General features: G+C 40.8%; 1 protein-coding gene across 1 annotated transcript in view; it reads right to left on the bottom strand.

Annotated features, from left to right (window-relative positions):
- LMNB1 (lamin B1) overlaps positions 1 to 27,350 on the bottom strand; it is a 47,237-nt gene that overhangs the window by 3,601 nt on the left and 16,286 nt on the right. The window contains exons 2-9 of the mRNA XM_026507866.4: positions 22,032 to 22,188; positions 21,273 to 21,398; positions 18,217 to 18,387; positions 16,675 to 16,800; positions 10,848 to 11,068; positions 9,775 to 10,000; positions 7,718 to 7,822; positions 4,614 to 4,733 (exon numbers count right to left, since the gene is read on the bottom strand). Coding sequence (XP_026363651.2) covers positions 4,614 to 4,733; positions 7,718 to 7,822; positions 9,775 to 10,000; positions 10,848 to 11,068; positions 16,675 to 16,800; positions 18,217 to 18,387; positions 21,273 to 21,398; positions 22,032 to 22,188 — 1,252 coding nt within the window. The remainder of the gene's footprint in view (positions 1 to 4,613; positions 4,734 to 7,717; positions 7,823 to 9,774; positions 10,001 to 10,847; positions 11,069 to 16,674; positions 16,801 to 18,216; positions 18,388 to 21,272; positions 21,399 to 22,031; positions 22,189 to 27,350) is intronic.

The raw sequence follows: 27,350 nt of genomic DNA, 5'->3' as shown, positions 1-27,350 counted from the left end.
CTGCAGGGGGGGCTCCTGGTGTCCAATGTGAAACACCTGCTGTGAAGTTTCCAAAGCTTTTGATCCCATTCTGTGACTAAGAACTCCACGAACCATGTGGCACCCTGGATTCTTTATAACACTCAACATGAATTCAGCTTCAAGATCCTGGCTCCTAGCAAAAAGAAGGTACTAAATTCGAAGGTGAAAGCCAAATGCTGTGATCTCGGGGACCATGGTGGCAACAGTCCACCTTCAGCAACTGGTTCCTCCTGGGTAACGGAATCAAGACGGATGAGCACTCCCTACTGATAGCACACTAGTGAAGCAGCTGCAATGTATTCCACACAGAACACAGTCCCGTCACTCACTGGAGGTGCGACAGAACGCAGCCATTTCCCTTCGGTGCTGAAAGGCGCACGCGCAGACGCCTCTGCGGGAGAGGAGGCTGACGTGCAGACGCAGCGGTGTCCGTGTAAGCACAAGGCTGACCCGAGGAGCCGGCGGCAAGTAAACGAGTGTGTCCCACAGATGCTGTGGAGCCGCTCGTCTCGTTCTGTACCAAATCCCGAGGTCACTCAGGAAAGAACCCCACAGACGAAGATCAAAACGTACGTCTCTAACAGCTTATCTGGACTCTAACACACAACCAGCTAGTTTACAATGGCAGAGAAAGAAAACCAAGAAACCGTGTCGCACAAATGAGAGCTCCGTTTTAAATATGTCCAAGGATATGTTTCATAAACGAAGCAAGGTGTACACTAGTATTTTCTGGGGAATGCTGGTTATTGTTGCATAGCCAAAGAAGATGGACCATTCTGAGAGTTTCCATCTGCCAGAAACTTCAACTCCAGGAGCTCAGTCAGTGGTTACAAACACAAATAGCCATTTCACAAATATCAGCCTGCTTTGGCCAAACCCACACTGACCAAAAAGCATGTGAATCCTTAGATCAATCACAATGCTTTGAGGTAAGAGAGTGATTGGGGGATGGCGGCATATGAACAGAAAAAGAACTCTCAAAAAACTCTCAGAGTACCCAGCTTTCCATAATTCATCCTAAAATAAAGCAAGAAAAGTCGAAGAAAATCTGCTAGAGAATTCTTACACTCCAGCTCAGGCAGCTGGTGACAAGTGTATACACCTCATCTGGAAACACGGGTTCTTAAAGCATGTGACATAAGAGCATTGTCCTTGAATGAGAAACAGAAAGAGCAACTTGCCCAACAAAGTTAATTATAAATTCAATTTAACTACTTTTAATGTAAGCATGTTGTTAAGCACTTTTCATTTGACGATACTTAAAAACCAATTAATCTAATGCAGAGAGCCTGTATAGAAAACAAGTGTGCTAAATAATGTCAAAAATTGATAGAAAAATCGTAAAACAAATTGAGAACCAAAAATTGTTGGGAGGCTGAGGCCCAGGAAATTGTTACTAGTCAAGGTGCTAACAGATACATGTCTTTATCAAAAAAATTCCTCTCAGCAGATACCCAGCCCAAGTGCCCTAAAAGATCCACAAAAACGGCCTGTCTACAGATGTATTATCAGTCAGTCCCTGTTAAAGCCTTGCACGCACAGAAAGGTACACGATTCAGGAGCGCACTGAAGCCAGCCAGCACCAGCTGATGTGTCCACCTGTGCCAACTCTGCTCAGGGGCGACATGCTGACAGCCTGAGATCACCACGGTGGGAGGACGGGACGCCGATGCCACAGCAATCAGCAAACGTTACGTACAGATCGGAGCTGTTTTTGTGGGTGGAGGGGCCGACTGTTAAACTATGATATCTTTGTACACCTAAGTCGTCATTCACATATACAGAAGTTTCCGTTATGACTGTATTTCGGGAGGTACAGAGAGACTGCTTTCTTATTTCCCTCACAGAAAAACATTCTAGGGATGCCTGGTGGCTCAGTCGGTTAAGCATCTGCCTTCGGCTCAGGTCATGATCCCAGAGTCCTGGGATCAAGCACAGCATCGGGCTTCCTGCTCAGCGGGGAGTCTGCTTCTCTCTCTGCCTCTGCTCCCCCTGCTTGTGCTCCCTCTCTCTCTCTCTCCCTGACAAATAAATAAAATCTTTAAAAAAAAAAAAAAAAGAAAAGAAAAAAAGGAAAACATTCTATTGTAGCAAGTCAACATTTGCTGTTTTTAGTCGTCCACTACCCCGTCCTCATTTGTCAGTCAGAGCCCTCGGGCTTTAGCTGGGTCCCCATGTCTCCCATGGAGCTGGGGCACATGAGTCACAGGAGCAGAGCGGAATCGAACTGTTGGAGGGGAGAAGGCGGCTCAAGCTAACTCTGTCCTCCTGACTCCACCGACTGGTTTAGAGGTGAGCCTGTGACCCAAGCTGGTACCATTCCCGGGATGGGAAACTCACGGGAACGAGGCTCTTTCCCACAAAAAGCCAACCTTGAAGGATGCACCTCCAGGAGCACCCGGCACCCATCCTGCATCAACCAAGGAGACACTCAGAAAACAGAGACACAGAAGATCCTTGGGGACAAGGGACACTGGGTGAGCCACCGGGTCAAGTTCACGATCTCTGGATTTTTGGTTGTGTGAGTCCGTATATTCCCATTACAGACAGCTTAACTGCATTTTCTGACACTTACAATGCCTCAACAAGAGGAAAATATACATTAAAAATTAAACTGACTTAAGCCAATTATCTACGATCTTACAGAACAATGGTCTTTATGGTGGTAATTATGGGTTGTTGCAAATATGGCCTGGGACCTACTAATAAACATGTTTTCAGAATTAAAGGAATAAATACCAAATGTACTTGTCTGGCAACCACAGACATAAACACTGTATTCATGATACTTTCCTCGTTTCTGACAGAAGTCACTCAATAGAGCCTAGCAAGAGGAAGACAGAAGTTGGTTAAAAAGAACAGACAAACTAACCAACTCAATAATCTAATATTCAAGGGTTTCAATTATGAAGGGCAACCCGAGCTTTAGTTAGCTTTATGGAGATGTCACTGTAATACCACCTCAAGCCCATCCCCATCACTGTATGTACTTTGTTCATAGGTCACTCTATGTCTTTTAGGGGCTTTTCAACCTGCTACATTCCAAACACCCCCTACAAGATCACTTGTAACCTAAACACATTTTCACAGAGAAACAAACGGTACAGATGATGACTGGGTCCCAGGGCTCACAAGAGCCTGCTGCATCTGCCACGGCCCCCCTCACAGGGCTTTTCGACCTGAGCAGATCACCACTTAGCCGTGTCTCAAGAGAGTCCTGTGTTCCGCCAACGCCGATGTCAGGGGAGCGCCCAGCACACGAGCCGCAGTCAGTGCAGTGGGGCGGCAGCAGCGGCCACAGGGGAAGGACTCCGACATGCCCAAGACGAGAAGCAAGCAAGGGCTCCGGCAGAGAGAACAGGAGAAAGACCCAACGCCCTGGAGCCTGAAAGTGACTGACAGCATGTGTCAACGACTCCCGTACCCTGAGAACCAGGGCAAGTATCGGGGGTGAATTCCCCAGAGCTGCTCCCTAAATCTCACACAACTGTGCTGAGGTCTACCGTGAAAGGATCACAGGCCGTTTCACTTCCCAATTTGGCCTGAGATCGGGGGAACTCCAGCCTCGGTGGACAGGGATTCCGGATGAAGAGCATTCCAAAGACCAGCAGGTGCGTCTGGTGAGGGACAGATGGGAAGACCACCAGGCACAGGACCTGGAGTGCAAACACCTCGGACCCCCATGGCAAATGCTGTCAGCTACTTTATTTCTCTGAACTTAAGGGAAGGTCTCTGTTTAATTTTTAAAATTTTTTTAGCCAGGAAATTCTTACTGAATGCCTATTATGTGCCAGGGAAAATCAGAATAGGTCCTTGCCCTTGATGTGCTTATTAGGACTCTAGTGAGTGGCCAAGCACCAGACAGGGTAAACAGGTCTGCAGCTGGCATCCCGGGAGCAGAGAAGGAAACCCAAAGGGGAAACTGCAAGTTGATGTGCAGCCACTCCCCCCCTCGCAGAGCCCCGTTGGGGGCAGGAGGGGGAGGCAGGCGTGCATGCATGCACAGGGCACAGGTGTCTTCATATGACAGTGAGGGCAGGGAAGGATCTTTGACAAGAATCTAGCACTGATGTGTTGAAAACACAAACACCAAGCAGATGTATGCGCCAAAATCTTCAAACTCAAGAGTTTCACAAACAATCTGAGAGCTAGGAACATAGCTAATAGCTAAAAACATTATTACCAGAGGCCAGACAGACAGATATATTCCGAGCGTCTGCCAATGAGTATCTCACGTACACCAGATCCATTACATTAGTATTATCACAGCTCTGTGACCTGTCTTATTATTATCCTCCATTTTAAAATGAGAAGACGAAGAGAAGTGAAGGAATTTGCCAGAAGAAGTCACAAAGCCAGCGGGCAGTGAGGCAAAAACCGGGGCCTGTGCTCCTGATCAGTGCTCCACGATACACCCCCACGTCACTCCTAAAATGTCAAGGTGGCCTCACTTTGATTTACTCAGCAGCCTTGGTCTGGGTAAGCAATCAGTTATTTCACACTTCAGTGTGACTTCTGAAAAGAAATCACACTTGTACAAGGAACTTTCGAGTGCAACAGACACTGGAGTGGTACTGACAAAACAGCCTTACCTCTCCCTGAGAATTTTTCAATATAACCTTCACATCTTCACCAGTGCCCCAGGAGTTCTGGTTCTTCCAGATGAGGTCAGTGGGAGGACTGGCTGTGACACCAGCATTTGCAGCCCAGACCTAGAAAAAAGAAAGGACATTAGTCCACCCAGAACCCAGCCCTTCCACATCCTAGTGATGGCAACGTAATGAAGAGACTTGAACCCCAGATTCTAAGTCTCAGAACTGTGCCCCAGCTTCAGACCTGCTGTACGAACTAGCTGTGTCTCCAGGAGAGCCTATCGAGGCCTCAGCTTCCCCATCCAATAAATGGGAATGGTGACTCCGTCTACATTTACCTCCTAGCCCCACGACACATCAGCTGAAAGTGCACAAGTGGCCTCATTCTATTATCCATAAAACGGGACAGAAGCGGCACTGCTTTGAAGAACAAGGGATAAGCCGCATGGCGGCTCTGGCTCACGAAGCAGGGATTTGCTCTCCCTGTCCGCATGCAGTTAGGGGTTTTATGGGCCATTCTTCCAGAATGGAGCCCTTTGACCCGCTCCAATAGTATCTCCCAGCTGCCAACAGCAGTCAGTGAGGAGATACTACTAATTCCTCTCAAAAAATCTGCAGCAGACTGCCCATCTAGAATATTCTTATAGAAACTGGTATGTCTCCCACAAGGGGCAGTGTCACAATACCCCAGGAGTGTCTGAGACTGAACTCCAAAATGCATGCAGGTAATGAACAAATAACCCATTAATCAATGATAAACAGGACTACTACTGAAATAGGCAAATATTTACTTTTCCCTTCTCATAAGCAAGGAAATTCTGCCGTATTTTTAATGCATTTTATTGGCAAAAGAGTACTGATAGAATGGAGAAAGTGTGAGTCAGAAAACCTAGGTGTGAACCGTGGACAAGACAAATCACTCCAGCTCCACCAACCTCAATGTCTTCAACTATAGGGATACTACCACCAGTCTTGAGGTTTCTAAAAGACTATGTGAAAACAGAAAAGTTTTACATCCCATAAATTAGTTCACAGTAGAGATGGCTACATGATGGCACAAGGAAAACTAGAAATAGTATAGGCAGATATTTTTTTAAGTGGGCAGAAAAATCTATGAATTTCTGATTAGGAGGAAACCTGTCCCCTTTAGATGCACACCTGAAGCTTCGAGATCTTCTGTCAGCATTATAACTAGAAAGGGACAGGAGCATTTCCTGGGATAAAACGAAAGGGAGCTGGATCTGGGCTCTTAGGTCATGTGGAATGTTAGTGTTTTCCTAATTTCAAGCAACACTTTTTCACCATAGTCCATATGGAATCACAGAGTTGGTTTAGTGTTCATAATAATCATAAAATGTCGGTAACCTTATTGGGTAATTTAATCTAAAACTATTATGTTCCAGAGCTATCGTATTCAATATGCCAGCCATATATGGCTTCTGAGCACCTGAAATTTGGCTAGTCAAAAAACTGAGATATACTGTGAGGCTATCTGTAAGTTTGAACACTCAGTCCAAAAAAAGAAAAAAAAAAGAAAGAAAGAAAAGGTAAAATATCTAATAATTTTGTATACTTATCACATGTTGAAAGATAGTATTTTGGATACATTGCATTAAATAAGATACAGTACTAAAGTTAATTTCACACCTTTCTTTTTTTACTTCGCTTTAATGTGGCTACAAGAAAATTTTATATATACACATATTTCTCTTACTTGTGTTGTAGAGTTTTAAACTGATCTTTGCTATAGCCTGGTACAATTTTATAGTAAGATTACTTATCACTACCATGTTCCAAGGAGCTTCTTAACACATTTAATGCTAGCTACTAAAAAAAAGATTACATCTCATATGATAATTGAGTTCTCCACTAAACCTATAGTATATATATCTATTTGGTCCCTGAGAAACTATATCTAGGGGAAAAAGCAGATGATTGGCATAATGGTTTCACATTACTTTAGAGAGATAGCACACTCAAATCTGAATCTTCTGAATTAAAATGTCAGATTCTCTCCACCACATTATGCAGCTTCCATAAGACACATAATAGGACTGAACAATTTTCTCTCACTATAATAATTACTGAAGAGAAGAAAGGACAATGTGATTGGAGTATTTGTTCCCATTTTTTACCATTACAAAATTAGCATCTGCTTTCTTCCCAATGTGGTATCAAGCTCTACGACACAGTATTTAAAAGAGAAGTCCTAACCAGTTTGAGCCTTTGATCTTAAACACTAAGATATGTATCAATCATAAATTTTAAAATATGTGTTCAATATTTTTAAAAAGGAATTGATAAAAAGAGACTGTCGCCTCTATATCCTTCAGGAATAAAAATGTGGACTTCTTTCACATCTATATCAAAGTCAATACATTGTTTGCAAAATCTGCTTACTAAGTAAAAGTAAAGGAATTTTGTATTTGCTCAATGAAGCTATTTCTCTAAAAAATATGCTATGATATTTAGTGACTACTAAAGACGTGGCATTTCAGAACACAGCAACAGTGAACCATTTAGAACTCAAAATAGAGTGAGAGTGCCACAAAGCCCATCTCTTTTCAAATCTAGAAACTTAAACACCATGTAAAAACTATGTTACCTTCTCTAAAATAACTATGTTAAAAAAAGTGATTCTTCACAACAGGACCTATCACTTAATAATTTTCACTCAAAACTAAGTCCCTAATCCAACACCAGAGATGGTGACTAAGGGTGAGGTGGGGCCAGATGACGCTGAGGGTCACCCAAGGCTGACAACTGTTGTGTTAAGGCGTACCTTAGCATGTATGCCAGGCACTATCTCCTGAATCAGACTGGCTTACAATTATCAGTCAAGAGACAGCTGTTTTATATCTACTGGAACAGACAAAATAAAAAGAATTCAAAGGTCAATCCTTCCACTTTTAATAGTCAATTACTGCTCTCAATAAGATAATTTTTAAAATCTTTAATAGCACTTGTAATTCCCTGATCATGTCAAAGATGTTTTAATGCCCATTTCTAAAATGCTTTCTCTTTAAGCCAAAAATTTTCTTGAGTCACTTTAACTGTTAGTTAAGTCAGCAAAGTTAAATTAAATGATGATTAAATTCACTTACTGTAACAGTCTGGCCTGCTTTCAGCACATATCTTGAGGTATATTTGTAACTGACTGATGTGTCTCCAATTTTTCTGATCATTTCCCAGCCTCCCATTGGCTGATCCTATTCATAAACAGAGCAAAACAAGGTCACATCAAGTATACAGAAAGTGAAGGATACTCAAATGAATTTACACACGCAGTTAAACTAAGACAGCTCTGTAGCTGTCTTCCCTTGATTCATATTTTCCTACCATAAAAAGAAAACATGATTCTGGCATTCAGCAAAACAGTAACTTCAACAATGCTGCAGTTTTAATATAAGGTACTTGATTTTAAAGAAGACAAAACTGGAAGAAAAGGGATGTGAACCAAACCAAATGGTCCATATTCACTGCTAGATCCGGTGGGTCTTTGAAATTTACAACACAATCTAGCAGTCATAATCACAATTATAAACATCTAATATTTGATTACTTTAAGCTTTAAAAATACAGACACATAGGGCGCCAGGGTGGCTCAGTCGGTTAAACATCTGCCTTCGCTTCAGGTCATGATCCTGGAATCCCGGGATCCGTCCCGCACTGGGCTCCCTGCTCAGTGGAGAACCTGGCTTCCCCCTGCCTGCCCCTCACCCCGCTCATGCTCTCTCTCTCGCTCTCTATCTCAAAAAAAATACAAAAATCTTAAAATATATATATATACATAAGCTTAAAAACAGAAGAAAGAAAATATAACCTTTTTCTTCTTCACCTAAACCACTTCTGCCCACACTTAACTCCCTTACCTCAAAGCAGAGGCTATCACCTCTGGCCCCCAAGCTGCCCAGGGCTGCCTGGCACCTGAGGAAAGGCAGGGGATTTAAAGTAACCAGCTGCACTAATCTCTACCCATCTCTAACTCAAAGACAAGAATACACCAGGCTGAAAGCCAGCTTTAGAGTAACTCAACACAGGGCTGTTGTGCCTTCTGAAAACAGCCGAACCACAACAATGGAAAAGCAGAGACTACCATTGTTCCTCAGCTCTTAAAGTCGTGACTAGGAGGGCTTGGAGCCTGTTCTCTTCAGCATGTGAACTGCTAGCGTTCCTTTGCCCATCCAAATTATTTACTCATCCACATACAAGACAGAGGAGAAAGTGATTTTCACAAACAACATCTGCAAATCCTGAAAGTGACATCCATTCCACTGCACCTTCACGGAAGCCCAGACCTGCCTTCCAGCATCATCTCACAGACCTTCACGACCTCCAGCTCCATGATGCCGAGCCAGGGAGGACCACCACCACTGAGCTCTCAAAGACCCCAGCTCGAAATCTCAGAATTCCCTAGGAATACTTTGTTTACTTTTAAACAAATAATGTTAAGATAAGGCTCCATACTGTTCTTCATACAAATTAAATCATCAGTATTCATTCATTTATTTAGAGAGAAAAATACTCCCTCCACATATCTGAGTCTGGGCTCACATTTCCTTCTTCTTTTTTTTTTTTTAAGATTTTATTTATTTACTTGACAGAGACAGCCAGCGAGAGAGGGAACACAAGCAGGGGGAGTGGGAGAGGAAGAAGCAGGCTCCCAGCGGAGGAGCCTGATGTGGGGCTCGATCCCAGAACGCCGGGATTACGCCCTGAGACTAAGGCAGACGCCCAACGACTGCGCCACCCAGGTGCCCCTCACACTTCCTTCCTCTGCTGAGGCTAACAGCTGTGAAAGAATAGCTCCCATTTACACTCACAACTCCAACTTCTCCACAAGTCTGGCTAGGGCGGGGAGTAATAGTAACTCATCCTTAGGAAGGCCACTGTGCGAGAATGACCAAGCATGGAAAAAAGCTCTGGCTCTGTAAAGAAACGCTGAGGAAGGAAATCTTTAAGCCACTAAGTGTACGAACTCCTCTTCCTCCTCCTATTTTAATGCATACTTTACTTCATGAATTTAAGTAAAAAGGAGGAGGGAAATCATTCTTGTGAAGACTACTGAATCCAAATAAAGTCTGAGGAATTGAGACAATTGCAAAATCATCTACCAGTCAGCAAAGCCTTCTTGGAAAAAAAGGGGGGTTCTGTTTTTCACCTGTTCGGAAGTGTTCTTCAAGCGGATAAATTTCCCATCGACATCTATCTCTTCGATGCAGACATTCCCGGTGGCTGAGGCGGAGTGAGAGATGCTAACGCTACTGCTCGCCTCTGACTCTTCCACATCGACTCTCTTCCGCTTTCCTCTAGTTGTGCGCACACTCCGACTCGAGGACGCTCGGGACACTGTCACACGAGAAGACGGGCTTGGGGAGAGTTTCAATCTACACAGGAAAAACAAACATTCCATTTATGAGACACTCGTGCCCTTCCTACTTTAGAAAACAGGATATTAATATCCTGCACATGCATTTTTTTTCCTGCACGTGCATTTCTAAAGCAAAACATTACTGAATATCTGCTGGACGAGGCCGATATACATCTTATTTGTGCTAGAATGTGCATCATAATGTTCTTTTAAAAAGTAATAATTTGAATGCTTCCCCTAGGAACAGAATATAATCATTATGCGGGAAGTGTGGTAAACTTGGGGGGGGGGGGGGGAGAGGAACCAATCCACCTAGCACCACCCTACTACAACCACTCTTAGGTTTAGTATACTTTTCCTAATTTTCTCATACCTCTGTTTTCTCTTTATACAATTACAATCACAACGTATGTAACAATGAAACTGAATGACTTCTCATTCTAAATCAGACACTTTCCCTTGGAAACTTTTTCTAAGAACAGGTGGCAAAGGATTTATACACTAACCAGATTTGAAAAATGACATAAAGTCTCTTCCAGCAAATCAAGTATTTTACAACATATTAAATAATCAAAAGCTCAAGAAAAAGACTCCATATCTTGCAACAGTCCAGCATTTAAAGTAATAATAATAAAATAAGACCGCTTAAACAATATTTTTTATTGTTGAGGTAGAAATATGATCCATATCTATTTACTGCTACACCTAAATGTTAAAAAAAATAACAAAGAATATTTAAAGTTGCCTTAAATGTTAAAATAAAATTTTCACAAAGGCCCAATCCTGGTACTTAGTACTCTTTAAATAAAAGGGGTGGGGGCAAGAAGTAGACTGAGAGGTAGAGTGACACCTAAGGCGCTCACCTCTCCTCTTCGCCCTCTAAGAGCTTCCTGTAAGCACTGATTTCCATGTCCAGGGCTAACTTTACATCGAGAAGTTGTTCATAATCGTTCAGCTGTTGCTGCATCTGATCCCTTATTTCCGCCATCTCTCGCTCTTTGTCAGACAGCATGCGCCGAGAGTTGTCTCTTTCTTTAGCAAGCAAGTCCTCCAGCTCCTGAATCCTCTCCAAACATGCTCTAGACTTCAGAGTCAAGGGAACACATTTACTTTCTAGGAACATTCCAACATTAGCACAAAGCAGCTATTTTTAAACCATTTCCTGGACAGAAAAACAAATAGAACCTGAAGGAATCTCTAACTTTAAAACCTGAAAGAGATTTTGATTTTAAGAAATTAAAAACCACAATTTCTTCAATACAAAATACAGCTTCAGGAAAGTTTTGGCTTATAAAAGACTTTAGAAAGAGATAAATTTATCAAAGGCAAGTGTCATAAATGTACATATGATTTTTCTGTATTTGGCCAAATAAAACAAAATTTTAAAAGCCGTAGTTTTAGTAAAAGTGAAGTCTAGCCCCCCTACAAGCCATTTCACTCAAAAGTATAAATTAACTAAAAATGACAGGAAATTTGCTGACTAAAGAAACCTAAGGGCAGGTGAAAGAAAGTATGTCGTGGAGAACTGCTGGAACTCTTCAGAAACCAAAGGAAGGGATTCCAGTAACTCAGGGAGAGCGTCCTTGCAGGAAAGCTGTGCTCTCATGCTCAGTCAGCGTACAGAGACCATACAATGCAGTGTGGTCTGTAAGATGCTACTGTAAATACAGAAACTTTGTACTCGGTATTTAAAATATGAGAAATCACACAAGCTGTGCCAGAAAGTTCATCTGAGAAACCCTGTGTCTCGCTAGGTAATTATTCTTCCGCGTTTCTCTCAAGACAGAACTCACCTCAGTAGCCTCAGAAAATGACAAAGGTAATAACTCAAAAAGACTGAGAGAGAGCTCAGGCCCTTAGAGTCACAAGTAGCAGCATCAGAGCAGGAAAGAAAGGGCAGGGACCATGCAAAAATTACATCTGGAGGGCTAAAATCAAAAGGGGAATCTGTACTGTGCAGAAACACTACACTCGAGTTAGTATGTGTATTTTTCACGGGGGTATGGCTTAAAAATTTTGAAAGTGCTTTACATCTATACCAGGGATGAACAAATAAGTAAAGAGGATGGTAGAAACCAGGTTTTTCACTCTCAAAGAGAAAAGTTACAGATAAGCAAGCAAGAAAGCTGAAAATGAACCCTGTGGTATGGGGTCAGTCAGAAACATCTGTATGAACGTGGGTTTAGTTTAATATAAATGCAAGTGGACAGAGATACATTTACAGCAAGTGTGTAAACATGGCTTGGCATACCCAAATATATTACCTAGCTCCATCCACAAGAGGGCCTAGGAGCAATGACACCTCAGTACCAGCGAGGCACTCAGCATCCAGATCTTAAATTCTATGTACCATTGTCCAGTAAAAAGAACCAACGCTCCTTGGAGAATGGCTAATTCCAGGGCTGCAGCAGGGAAAACACAGGATGAGCCTGGAGCATCTTCCAGTACCATACAGTAAGAAGCGCTCAAAAAAAGGGGGACATAATAGGCATTCTGACAGAACCATCTAAGCCAATAAAGGAAGGTAGTATTGGATTATAACCCAAAGTATAAAATAAATATCCACGAGTCCATACTAATACAAACAAATGGATGAATAAAATATAAATAAGTAAGAAAGAACAGACATCTTTCAGAGAATTCCACTTAATAAATGTAGATACTCCCTTCAGAATGTGGAGCCTACTTCCTATCCTCAACCCTCAAGAGTGAGCTGGACACGGTGACCTGCCTCCCAAGAACAGCATATGGAAAGAGAGAAAGGGTCATCTGACAGTTGAGAAACCTGGCAAACACTACCTTCACCAGTGATGAAGGCAAGTATCACAACTGATGCCCTGTGGGTGTCGTGTGATCCCTGATACGATGTGACAAGAAGGGCACTTACTTAAAACCCATAACCCCGGTCTCATGGGAAAAGCACCAGGGGGACAGTATACAGGTAAGTGGCCAGTTCTCCTCAAGACTCCCAAGGTCATAAAAAACAAGGAAAGCCTGAGAAACTGTCGCAGACCAGGGGAGACTGGAGAGACATGTGGAAAAGAAAAACAACAGCAACAGAACATGTGTAAAATCCCAATAATCTAAACTCTAGTTAGTAGTAATGTACCAACAGCAGTGTCTTCGTGTTGACAAACATACCATGAGAACATAAGGTGCTTACAACGGGGCAAAACTATGGAAGGGACAGAGGGGAACTGCCGTACTGTCTAACTTTTCTGTAAATCTAGAATTATGCCAAAATAAAAAGGTTATTTAAAAAATAATCACTTAATTAACTAAAACCAGAGTAGCATCGGACGCTCTGTATCAGAAGCAGGCATTCATCTTAAGAGTGATGCTAAACATAGCTCCTGCCTCGAGAACTTGCACTGGAACTGCACTTGCAAAAACCATGCTATGAACTAAGAAATCCATTTTTTTCCTCACAGTCTTCTGATAAAATTTAAGTTCAAATGCTTCTCCTTCAATCAACCTCTTCACTGTTTTTCTGATGTGGGAGGGAGACAGCATGAGCAACAAGGTGGAATCTAAAGGAGAGTTGATGAAAGGCACTGATGTACCCAAGATTCAGGGGTAACATCCGAACCTAGATTTGTAAACCCCGAAATGCCTCGTTGTCTGCCTCTGATGTTACAGAGCTCTTTAAGTGGGGAAAAAACAGAATCTAGGTATAAAAAAAAGTTTTCAAGTTACTGTGACTCATTTAGAAATATCTAAATTATATTTTCAATAGCTGTATGACACCTGTTATGTAGTGAAATAGAAAGAATACAGGATGAGACAGACCTCGATCTTTCTTCCCAAGTCTGCTACCAAGTGCCTCTGAAAGTGTGCAGGCTGTAGCTAACCTCACTAAGTCAGTGTCACATCTGAAAAATGAAGAGGCCTAACCAGCTTATCTGTAAGATCCCACCTCTCACTCTGAAGTATTTTATGACTGACTTGACAGTCCTGGTTTTCTTATTTTATAGTAAGTAACATAATTGTACTAGTTTATTACAGTCTAGCTACGATAGAAGTTTCCTGTCTGGGTGTTAGAAAAACAAAACCTAAAGGTGCTTTCAAAGTGCCAGTGGAGAGTCTTCCGTAAGCCAAACACACTGTGACCAATCAGTTAATTTCGCCAGTCAGAAATCCAGACAGAAATAACAGAAATGTTATAAGCAACAGACATAATTCTTAACTCCAAAATACAACACTGCTACCCGCTCTCTATTATTTAAAAAATATTTTCCGGAGTCAGCATTTTAAAGACTATGCCAATTGTATTTTTTTAATTTTTATCTGTTTTTAAGATTTTTTTATTTTTAAGTAAACTCTACACCCAACATGGGGCTCAAACTTCCAAGTCTGAGATCAAGAGTCACACACTCTACTGACTGAGCCAGCCAGTTGCCCCAAGGCTGTGTCTATTTTAAATAAAGTTTAAGAAGTACTTCACTAACGTGAGTCATATAACCGAAAGGAAACTGTATGGCCTAAGAGGCAGTGTGAGGAAACTGGTATGACCCAACACCAAATGCTATTAAGATACACAATGGGATAATACCGAGAGGGATGGCTTTTTTCTTTTTCATGATCTAAGAGGCTAAAGTTTATCAACTAATGAAGATACTCCTCAAGATATAGTATTCATCACAAAATCTGGTATCAGTAATGAATAGAGGAAAGGACATGCCCCCTCCCCCCCAGCTCCCCAAAGACAGAGAAATTTAAAACTATTCTGGGTGAAGAAGGTGCTTCTCCTATTTCATAAGAACTTAGCTCCTCGAAACCCCCAGGGCCCTGCCTAACATCGCTCAAATACCACTAACCAGAAGTTAACCCAGAAGACTTGCAAGAATGGGAAGAGAACCTATAAGCTAACAGGGAAACAGCCTTGAACCTGAGTCAGGAAACATGGCTACCAAGTTTCCCAGCCTATCACTATCTAACAGCAGACAAGTCTCAGACCGCCCCCCAACCCCACCCCAGTCTGTAAAACCTCTATAGCTCGCATCATCATGGGCAATATGCAGCAGCCAAAAAAAAAAAAAAAAAAAAAAGGTAGGGACATAAGAAATTGAAGGAAAGGGGATAACTAGAGTATGATTTATTAAATGGAGAAAAGTAGTAAATGTCAAGTCAGAGTAAGAACACAGGGGCGTGGGGCGCCTGGGTGGCATAGCGGTTAAATAAATAAATAAATAAATAAATAAATAAATAAAATAAAATCTTAAAAAAAAAAAAAGAACACAGGGGCGTATTTTTTGGAACGGTAGTTATTAAGATGGTGAAATGGAAAAAAGATTTTTTTTTTAAAGATTTTTTATTTATTTATTCGACAGGATAGAGACAGCCAGCGAGAGAGGGAACACAAGCAGGGGGAGTGGGAGAGGAAGAAGCAGGCTCATAGTGGAGGAGCCTGATGTGGGGCTCGATCCCATAACACCAGGATCACGCCCTGAGCCGAAGGCAGACGTTTAAACCGCTGTGCCACCCAGGTGCCCCTGGAAAAAAGATTATTTTTGAAGACAGTAAGGGATAAAGGGAAAAACTGGCAACTAGGAGAGAAACCCATCTTCTGCAGCTTCTGGGGCAAGTAATTAAACTCACCTAGCTCTGTGTCTGAGCGAACTCAAAAGATCCTGCCAGCTCTAGTGCTACAGACTTCAAAATACTATCAGGACAAAATAGGTCTAAAATAATCCTTTAAATTATGTTACAAGTAATAAAGTATACTGATAGGCAATGTAAAAGCTTCTATTTTGTTTACGTTACCCCATTTTATGTAATTCACTGTCTGCCTTGTTTTCTAAATTCCTACAATGTCTTCAGTTTCATAATCAGAAAAACATTTTACCAGAAATAAAAGGAAAAAAACAAAGAAAAGCTTAATCAAGAATAAAGTAAAGTTTATTCTTACGAGGAAAATTTAGAACAAAAATCTCCCTGAAGGGAAAAGGAAGCTGAAGATTCTTCCCAAGTAATTAAGGTAAGCAGCAGATTACGAAAGCCTTCTGAGTACTTAGGTGGTTGTTTGTGGACTTTGTGTCCACATCACCACTACCGTTAGGCTGAAACCGATCTCAAGCGGCGTGCACGCCTGCCCAAGCTGCACCTAGACTGCGCCATCCGATACTCGCAGGCGCTCGGTCAGCACAACCAGCAGTGCAATCACCTGTCACTCAGGTGTACCGATGACTGAAGTAGTTACTAAATTCTTAATACTCGATGATACCTTCCCATGACCCTGATTAGTAAGGAGTTCAAACACTAAGAGAATTTGTCTAGAATAGCAAAGCATTTACCACTCAGGAAGAATTTTTGCATGTTTTTCTTATTACGGCTTCCAAATGTGATAAAAAAGGAGTACATCAGGAAGAGCGCTGTGTGGAGATGAGGCTGTGAGATGGGTCAGAAAATGTGGGTCCAGGGGTAAGCCCCAGAAATAAGCCAGCATGTTATTTCCTAAGGGAAACCTCCTTAGCTCTGGGTAATCTCTGAATTTCGGAATAAGAGTCGCGCTCAGAGAAGGTTTATGCAATGCAAAATGAAAACATCAGGAAAGCACTGGGCAACCAGGTAACGGAAAATACCGTGCTCTCTGTAAAGTGACATCAGGCAGAGCAAAGCAGGGAGACGACAGTGGGGAAGGTGGCCTTCAAGTGCAACTTAGACTCTTCTTAGAGGAAGATGCTTACTTACCTCTTTCTGTAGATTCGAAAGTTGAGATGAAAGGCTCTCAATTCTCATACGACTTTCCATCAGTTCTTCTCTGGCACTATTGACAGTAGAAGTATTCATTTCTGATGACAGTCTGGCATTCTCCAGCTAAAAGAAGAAACAAACCAACAGTCAGTCTTATCTAGTGACTTAGAACAAACAAATAAGGAAGTATGATTCATTTCAAGGCATTTCATCTCAAACCTAAGCCCTGCTGGCAACTGGCTGATGAAACAGGAAAAGCATCATGAAGTCTGCTGACGTGGTATTAATTCTCTTTAAAGTCTTTCTGACTTTAGGCTCAATTCCCAATATATGAGCTTAACAAATGGTAATACACCTGGGTCTTTCTCCAAAGTTTACTACTTAAATACTTCACCCATTGTATCTCTAATGTGTCAGATAATACTGCAACTAAGGAGAATGGGTAGTAGCAACTTAATTGTGGGTGATGTCTGTAGGAAAATAAAGATCACATATCTCTAACCCACCAAATCTAATTACAGAAGATAAAGCCAAAAACAGAAAGTACTAATTTTAGATTATATCCCACCAGATTGTAACACTTCCTTTCAGAAGTAAAAAGTAGCCCCTTAGATAGAAACATCCTATTTCTCCAAATGCCCATGACATTCCGTTCTGCACGTGTCTCAGGAGCACTTGGCTGTCTGTTGGCTCCCTTTGGAGCCACAGTCTATGTGAATGACCAATCCTACCCGAGACTTTAGCTCCTTCGCTGCCCAGCACCATGTCTAGCACTGAGTAAGTGTTAAAAAATTCAGTGTAGGGTTTCAAAGATCCCTCCCTTCCACTAGCCAATTACTTCACAAAATGGATTAAACGTAACATTGATAGATTGAGGCCATTCACAGAAATTATTTTCAATACCTCTATGATTTTAATTTTTCTAAGTCTTCCACTGATAACTCTGTTTAATCAAATCATGTCACATTTAACACACTGGGATAAAATCGTTTACTAGGAAAGCCTGTACTCGTTGGTGTTAAAGATTTTTGTATGATCTGCGTGAACACACGTGGGAAGTTTCTAGAATATTTTTTAAATAAATAACAGCGGCAGAGGAAGAAATATCAGACACTTCCCACTTGGCCTCTGTTCAAAGAACCCGCAGTGTGGCGGTCGCAGCCTACGTACAATGACGCCATGGAGGCAGATGAGGCGCCAGCACTCGTCATTAACTGGACGTGCAGGACAGCGTGATGAGGACGTGCTATAGGCAGCGAAGTGTTTTCAGAGCCTTGGGCTTAGCTGCTATGACACGACACAAGTGATCGATCGGACACAAAGATAAACCCTTCCCTCTGATAAGAGTGAAATTACCCTACTTTCTTTGAATAATTTCTAGTAACATTTACTTTACAGAAAATTCTTTTTAAAGTCCATTTTCTCTTTTCAGAGACACTAGGGGAACTCATGAGAGAACACCGGAAGCAAGCGGACATCAAGTCAGGCTCCGGCAGGTACGCGCAGGAAGGGCTCCTGGCGCTCGGGGAGACGGCTCACTTTGGCGTGGTAAGTCTGCTCCAGCTCCTCCTTGTACAGCTTCACTTGGGCATCGTGCTGCTCGCGCATCTCATGAAGGGCCTGAGCCAGCTTGTACTCGTACTCAATCTGACGTCCAGAATCCACCTCTACCAAGCGAGTTTCATGCTTCCTTCTGGTCTCATTGATCTCCTGGGGGGAAAATAACAGAAAACCAAGTTAGCTACCGTGGCTGCCCTGGTACAAGTCTGCGCGACACTGGGGCCATGTGAACTGTTATCGCTCACCTCCCTGTGTCTGTCCTAGAGCAGGCATGTGAACACACCTATTTTTGCTTTTGCTTTCAAATGAAAAGATTTTTGAGATGCAACCAATGACAAAAGTGGTGGTAGCACCTAAAGCCCTAAGAATTTTATGTTTCTCATCTGTGACACAGCTATGTATTTCTCTCAAGACAAGAAATGGCCTGGAAGCCTTACAGAAGCACCATGAAATCATCGATAACTATGTACACTGAACAGTAACTGTTTTTCTAAACTGGTGTGATGATGATCCCAAGGATGTCTCTAGAAAAAATGCACATGCAAAGTTAAACTTGCCACTGAGGACAACTGACTAGAATATTTATGCTTAATAAAACTATTTTCTTAAACCTACGAAGATGCAATAGGCAGAGAAAGTTAATCTGTGTGCTTTATTTTAACAGACGGCGCTAGGGGATCAATATCAATTGATAGGAAAACTTATTACCAATATTACTTTACTCTCTTAAGTATGTATGACCATTCCCTACTAAAGAACATAAATAGTAGGCATAATCCTTCAATTTAGGTTGTAAGGAACTATCCAAAACTAAAATGGCTAGGAACACAAGTCCAAGAATAAAATTTCCATTCCAGCTTCTAGCTCTGAGTATACAACAGGTCTGTCTTTAATGGCAATAATCAAAGCGCCCACAAGAGGGCGATATAACCCTCTGACGTTTGCTTCTGCAGCCTCTTCCTGCATATGGTTCCCTAGGCATTTCTTCATCTTTATTTTAACTGCTCATTGCAGAGTAAAATGCACTTGACAGAATCCAAAAACCAGGGTTCAAATTCCAGTTCTGTTACTAACCTCCCAGGGCTCACAGATATTTAATGAAGCAAATGACTTGTAAATCATGCAAATAAAAGGTTTAGTTCAACAAATACTGAGCACCTAATGATTTTGCCCTTTGTCTACCTCCTTTCCTCCTCTTCCTGTTTTTCGTCTTCTTCTTTCTCACCCCCTTAACTGCTCAAAATAAGGAACTGAAGTATATTTATTGAATAGAGTTATATCCTCTATGTTAAAGAAAAAAAGAAGAGGAATGTTTTAAGTTCATTCTCAAAAAGGCAAACACCTGGGGCGCCTGGGTGGCACAGTCGTTAAGCGTCTGCCTTCAGCTCAGGGCGTGATCCCAGCGTTCTGGGATCGAGCCCCACATCAGGCTCCTCCGCTGGCAGCCTGCTTCTTCCTCTCCCACTCCCCCTGCTTGTGTTCCCTCTCTCGCTGGCTGTCTCTCTCTGTCAAATTAATATATAAAATCTTTAAAGTAAAAAAAAAATTTAAAAATTTTTTAAAAAAGGCAAACACCAAAATATTCAAAGAACCTAAAAACATTCAATTACTTTTTGCTGGTGCCATTTTTATTATTCTATATAGAATCAGTGACTTGCAAAAAAAAAATACCCTACTCTTGGTTTAAAGATAGAGGAGTCCACACATAGTATAAAAACTAAGGATATATCACAGTTTCATCAAAATAAGACAAAAATGTTAAGTCAACTTAATATAAAAATGTCTCCATTTATAAAGCAAAACTGTAGTTAACAATTATGTGACAGCATTCATTATACTTCATACAAGGAATTTCTACACAAAATATTCTGCTTTGATCATCACCACTCCTCCAGAGGAAAGAGCAGGTACTGGTTATTTTATTTTTAAATAAATGACTCTAGAGTTGTCCAAAGTATGTTTGTCCAGAGAGTGATCTGTGCCCCAATACCTATACGTTTTAATAGCATGTAATTGTAAAAATAGTCAAATTTCTATTTTATTATCTTTTCCCCAATTAACAAAAAAATTTTAAGTTCTATAATAATTCCCCATTTTTAAAATCATTGTTACTTGCTGTTTTCAAAATTATATTACTTCTAAAATCATGACGTATTTAACTGCAGATTCCATACCCTGGGTTAATTCCAATTCTCTTAAATCTTGAGAAAATATACAATCCCCTTTCTTCAATTTTATTACTTGTTTTTTGGCAACCATTGCTACCTTCACCTCCCAAGGCTTGACCACAGAGGCTAAGGCATGTAAATGATATTTTAAAATATACGTATATAACTATAAATGCTATGGGCAGCCTGCTTCACTGATGGCTGCCTCCTGACAGCCACACCCTTGTAGAATCCTCCCCCTCCACCCCCACCCCGCCCACAGTGTATCATGGTTGGTCTATGTCATAGAGAGTGACGGTACATCACTTATGGGATTAGAAAAGTTACAGAAGATAACGAAGCTTCTGTCTGTGTTCTCTCTCTCTCTCATCACTCGTCCTTCAGGAAAGCTGTATAATGAATAGCCCCATGGAGAAGCCTATGATGAACTGACTCTTCATACCAACAACCCCGGAGGCAGTTCCTCCAGTCCAGGTTGAAAGCCTGACTGCAACCTCATGTGAGACCCTAAAACACATCCATGCAGTTAGGCAGCTCTCAGATTACTGACCTTCAGAAACTGGGAGACAATAAAGATTTGTGATTTTAAGTGGGTAAATTTTAGAGTAAGTTATGAGGCAGCAATAGACACCAGATACAAATGCTCAAGCAGGTTGACAGTAATTAACTGCTATGACCAAGTCCTTAGGAATGAGATAAAGTAAAATCATCTGTTTATTACAAGAGCCTGAGTTCTTGTACACAAGCTTTTAGCAGCGGTACCTTGAATAATTAATCTATAAAATTTCTCTCACTGGTTACATATATAGTTATAGCAAAGCATTCAGAATCCCTCCGTGCCTTAAAAAAATAAAATTATATAGTTACCTCCTCGTACATGTTTTTACGGAACTCCAGGTCCTCGGTAAGGCTCTGACAGCGATTCTCTAAATCCACTTTAAGTAAAGTTTCATCTGCTAACTGTTTTTTGGCAGCAGCTAAGGAGGCTTCCAACTAATATGTAGAGAAAGAATTGATAAAAATCACATAGCAATTATTTAGGAATGAATTTAAAAGACACCTACGAACTGAATCAAATCAAGAATTAAAACTTCTGCATCTTTTATCTTGTTTCTTTTATCAGTGTATGAGAGTCGCTATTACAACCTTTATCACAGAACTGTGTCCCCCAATGCTGGTCCCACCAAGAGTGCCACACCGAAACACCTCTCAGATCTGGTAACTGGCAACAAGCAATGAACAAAGACCTACCAAGGATTTTAGCTACCACTTTCATTTTTTCCTGTGTGTAGAACAATGGTATGACTTTTTCTTCTCCTTTCTTTTCGTACATTTTGGTGCAATAATGAAAGAGGTTTTGAGACCAAGAAACAAAACAAGAGTAAGTACAAGAGAAAGGAAGAAGAGCAGCAGGAAGATCTGCATGACCCAGATAAAATGTCTGAGAGGTGAAGATGCTTTGCATGTTAGCTGCCTCAAGACTCTCCTTCAAGGAAACTATAAAAAAATTTTTAAAATTTTTAAATAAAAAATATCTTTTAAATTAATTCAAAAATCAAATCAATCGACCCAGTCAGATGGGGCAATTAACCTCCCAACACGGCTTAAGACCAGAGTTTGCCTTACCTGGGCAATCTGATCCTTCAGATCCTCCAAATCTCCCTCTAAACTTTTTTTGTCACCAAGTGCAGTAGCCAGGGCTGCATCTTTAGAATTCAGTGCGGCTTCATATTCTCGAAGCTTCATCTGGGCTCCATTAAGATCCGATTCTTTCTTAGCGTAACTGTAAGACATTTGAAAAAGTGCAAGACATCAAATTATACCCCTGACTTGACGCTTTCTCCCTCCCTGCTGGCAAGGGAAACAAAAGAAGATGCCGTTTAAATAAAGACTGCCATAATCTACTAAAATGAGAGGAGTAATTCGGGAGCGTTAAATCTCGATTTGGTGGATATTTGGTGGATAACAATTTTACCCTTCAATGATTTCCCTTCCATGATTACCAATGACTCTAGATCAAAAAAGGGCCAATGTTCCAGAATCCTGGTGGTCTCTGAGAAAGAACATATGCCCTTCTTGTTCTATAAAGAGACACTCACTACATGTTTCAGTAAGAAATGTTTTTGAAGAAATGCAAATTTATTATTTTAAAATACAATTAATATTATAAACCAAGATGTACAGGAGACATAAACCAAGATACAAAATGAGATTAAACAGGGGCGCCTGGGTGGCTCAGTCGTTCAGCGTCTGCCTTCAGCCCAGGGCGTGATCCCAGCATTCTGGGATCGAGCCCCACATCAGGCTCCTCTGCTGAGAGCCTGCTGCTTCCTCTCCCACTCCCCCTGCTTGTGTTCCCTCTCTCGCTGGCTGTCTTTCTCTCTGTCAAATAAATAAAATCTTTTAAAAAAAAATGAGATTAAATAAATAAAAATGAAGTTATTTTAAAAGTAATTTCATGACTTGATTATTTATCATGTAGACATTTTTGATGAATTTAGTATTCTACTTAGTATAGAATTTATAATTCTATCGTGTAGAATCACTTGAAGTATAGTTGATATACAGTATTATATTAGTTTTCAACTACAACGTAGCCAGCTGACATTTACATACATTTACAAAATGGTTATTACCATGATAAATACAGTTACCATCTGTCACCATACAAATATTACTGAGAATATTCCCTTTGCTATACTTTACATCCCTGTGAATTATTTATAACCGGAAGTCTGTACCTCTTAATCCCCTTCACCTACTGTACCCAACCCAAACCCCTCTGGCAACCATCTTTGTTCTCTGTATCTGAGTCTGTTTCTGTTTTATTTTATATAAGCTCCCTTAATATTACATAAGAACTCACTGACCCCAAGCTTGCAAAATACATTCCATTTCTTATATAAGAGGTTATTTTAAGATTTCCCTAACTTACAAATAAGGGCTTTTCTAATATCTTGAGGAAAAATCATTTCGGTTTATAGTATTAACTACAAAAATGAGTTTTCAATTGAGGATTGTCTTCTAAAATATCACTTTCTGGGGCACCCGGGTGGCTTAGTCAGTTAAGCATCCGACTCTTGATTTCGACTCAGGTCATGATCTCAAGGTCGTGAGATGGAACCCTGTGTTGGGGAGTCTGCTGGAGATTCTCTCTCCCTCTTCCTCTGTCTCTCCCCCAGCTTAAATAAATCTTTAAATAAACAAACAAAAATATCATTTTTTATTAAATAGAGTTCCATATTACAGAATGAAGGTTCCTTTGGATACATTTTGTCAAATAATTCCTTAAACAAGTAATTGTTTAACGGACAGTATTTTTTTTATTCCAAACAATTGTTATCATTAATTAATAGCCCTGGGAGAGCCTTAATATCAAAATTTTCAATAACAATTCTTAATTAAAACTGCTATTGTAGAAGAGCATTTTCATAACTAATGTTTGAGAATGCGCTAGAAGAGGAATCCTTAGTTAACAGGAATTTTCAAAATAATCTTCTACTATCCAAATAAAATAAAGAAAAATACTGTCCAAAGGATAAGCATATATAATTTAAAGAGACGAATTAATAGTATTCATCTCTTACCCGTTCTGGCATCAAAAAACAACTATATACATAATATCTAAGCAGTCCTAGCAGTAATTTTTTTCTTAAATCCTATATTTTTCAAAACCACAAGATGGCATCCTTTCACTGAAGATCCATTTAGGCGAGGGGGTGCTGGAAATCAGCTGGTAAAAAAAGCAATCCCATACATTTATTTATAACAAAAATGTCCAGTTCATACAAGGGCGGGATTCTAAAGCTGGGAACTCAGTAGAACAGAAGCAATGCTTGTAAGGCGCAATTCTGTCCCACTACATAAATGAGCGGAGCTGGGCAGGAATACCTATCATAAAACATATGATTTAAAACAAAATCATATTTCATAGAGTATTACACAATATTCACAAAAGCTACTGGCTTAAAATTACTTAACAAAAGTTAAATATAAAAAATTCTACTACACCGCTATCCAATATTAAATCTCAGATCATAATGTGGTGCTTTCAAATGTGGTACCTCTTGGCAAGAAGGTCAACCTGTGCTTCCCAGAGACCACAACAGCCCACCAGGAAGGCCATTCAATTTTAAAAACCACACCAGTCTTGCAGGCTACTGTATGTTCTATTTGATATCACTGATTTAATTAATTTGATATCACTGATTTAATGGATAATAAAGCATGCACATTTCAAGATTCAGAATGTATACTGCAAGCAAAGACACTGCAACACCTGGAAGAACCCAAGAAGCCAAAATTAAGAGGGTGCACCTCCATAACCAGAACATGGTGATTTCTTCAACCACAATCAAGACCAAATAAGACCAAGGAGCGATGGGGGTGCCTGCCCAGCTCAGACGGTAGGGCATCCAGGTAGGGCATCAGACTCTTCCATCAGGGTAATGAGTTCAAGCCCCACGCTGGTCATGGAGCCCACTTAAAAACAAACAAACAAACAAACAAAAGACTAAGGAGTGATGGAGTAAAGGAGAGGACAGCAGGATTAATTTGTGGTACCCTGAGTCACCCAATGCTATCAGTTGAAACTTGATGTCAAGTTCTTAGTTGCTTATACTACTGTTAATCTGTAAAAATATACATTATTCTATTATAAATTCTTTCTGAAAGCTCTAACTTCCACATCAGCAAACAAAGTAGGCAGCTATAAGCACTGCTGAAAATATGCTTACAACTGTAAATAAAAGCTAACTTTACGTGCCCTGGCTCAAGAGGGAAAAGGAAGAGGAAGAGAGTTAAATACTACCTCTGCACCTTGCACATACTTCTGTTACACTTCTCACACAAACCCACATCAGCAGATGCACTCAGCTACCTCAAGTGACTGAGAACGGTTTCAGGGCAAGGACCATGAATTATTATCCTCCATCTTCTACAAAGACAACTTGTAGATAATGACTATCTTGGAAATTCATTTTTTTTTTAAGATTTTATTTATTCATTTGTCAGAGAGAGAGTGTGCACAAGCAAGGGGGGCAGCAGGCAGAGGGAGAAGCAGACACCTGCTGAGCAGGGAGCCCGATGTGGGACTCGATCCCAGGACCCTGGGATCATGACCTGAGCCGAAGGCACACACTAAACCAAATGAGCCACCTAGGCGCCCTATTTTGGAAATTCTTAAAAGAAATTCCCCCATACACTCCCCAAAGAAAGTTACTCCGCTTTTTTTTTTTTTTTTTTTTTTTTTAAAGATTTTATTTATTTATTTGACAGAGAGAGACAGCCAGCGAGAGAGGGAACACAGCAGGGGGAGTGGGAGAGGAAGAAGCAGGCTCATAGCAGAGGAGCCTGATGTGGGACTCGATCCCGGTACACCAGGATCACGCCCTGAGCCGAAGGCAGACGCTTTAACGACTGCGCTACCCAGGCGCCCCCGTTACTCCGCTTTTTTATGCTATATAAAATATGTTTCTTCCTAGAAGAAAAAAAGAACTGTGATACTTCTATAATCTCTAAAATTCACATCCTAGATGCCCTCCCTATCACCTTACCAATTACCATAAAAAAATTATTAAGACTACATGCAAGTCTCCATCTAATAAGCTATGAATCAATGAGTTTTAGAAGCACATAAGTTGCCAATACCAAGGACACATGGGGGCCACCCAGAAAGTTACATAATCTTGTCATAGTTTTCTAACTGCATTATTACCGTTCATTCGTTACATATGACACAGAAGTCTTGATTGATTTATCGGCACTTGGTCAAAGAACAGAAACCTGCAGAAATGACATCCTAAAACACAACGCATGAACTGGCTGCAGCCACCACCTAAGCACAGTCATATCTGACAACCCTGGAAGGAAGCTCAACTTAGGAATCCAAAGTTACCAGAAGTTATCACTTAAAGGGTTCGTGGGCAGTTTCCCTGCACAATATTTCTTAACTGGATTTGCTCAGTGTTTCTGACCAACCTGACGAAGCTATTCCCACACCTCCAGATAAAGAGAGCTTCCTGCGTTTTCATTTCAATTTACTATGTGAATCTAACGCTAGAAACATGCACACAGCTGAATTTAAGTCAGAAAACATACCCGCCTACAGAAGAACCAAAACTCCACATGTGGCCAAGAAAACTTTTATAAAATGTAACTGACACTCCATTCTAATCGAGAATTGCCTCCCTTAATAAAAATAATTAGCTTTCATTTCAAGAAAACTTGAATTTCACCAGTCATAACAAGTAACCAGGTCTCATCAAATATCTGACCATTAAAAAAATAATCAGCTTGAGAGGATACACTTACATTTCTGTTAATATTCTATAGCAGTGACTCCGAGTAACAGCCATAGCTTGGAGGATAGAACATGGATGTACTTTCCCAAAAGAACCTAGTACCATTAGCCGTTGGGACCCATCCCTATAATCTCCTGAAGCCTAAAGGGCTAAGCTAAATACAACTGCTTACTTGCCACTTTCTGAATTACTCCTGACCACCCCCTACGACCAGTCATCTTGGTGTTCCAGCCTACCACCTCTTTGACCTTGACTTGTTTTAGGATTATAATTTCAACCCTGGGTTCCGCACTGAACTACCTGGCTCTGGAACTCAGTGCTGGAACTTGTTTAGATGTGCACTACCCGTTCCATTTGGACAAGTCTCCAATAACTTGAGTATCCTTCATTTGCCTTAGTTTACCAATGCCGACAAGCCCCACCAATAAAGAAATGGGAGATTAAAAAATGTACTCAATTACAGAATCACTAGAAAATGAATGCTCAATGGAGCTCTTAGGGGAAACACACCATTACTAGGTAACAAATGTAGAGCACATTTTATTTTTTTAAGATTTTATTATGTATTTATTTACTTATTTGAGAGAGAGTGGCAGAGACAGAGGGAGAAGCAAGCTGAGCACTGACTGAGGAACCCGATGCA

Source organism: Ursus arctos, unplaced genomic scaffold (genome assembly GCF_023065955.2).
Source record: "Ursus arctos isolate Adak ecotype North America unplaced genomic scaffold, UrsArc2.0 scaffold_5, whole genome shotgun sequence".
Classification (NCBI taxonomy): Eukaryota; Metazoa; Chordata; class Mammalia; order Carnivora; family Ursidae; genus Ursus; species Ursus arctos.
Note: the sequence above shows the minus strand (reverse complement) of the source record. Positions and strands in the feature narration are given on the sequence as shown.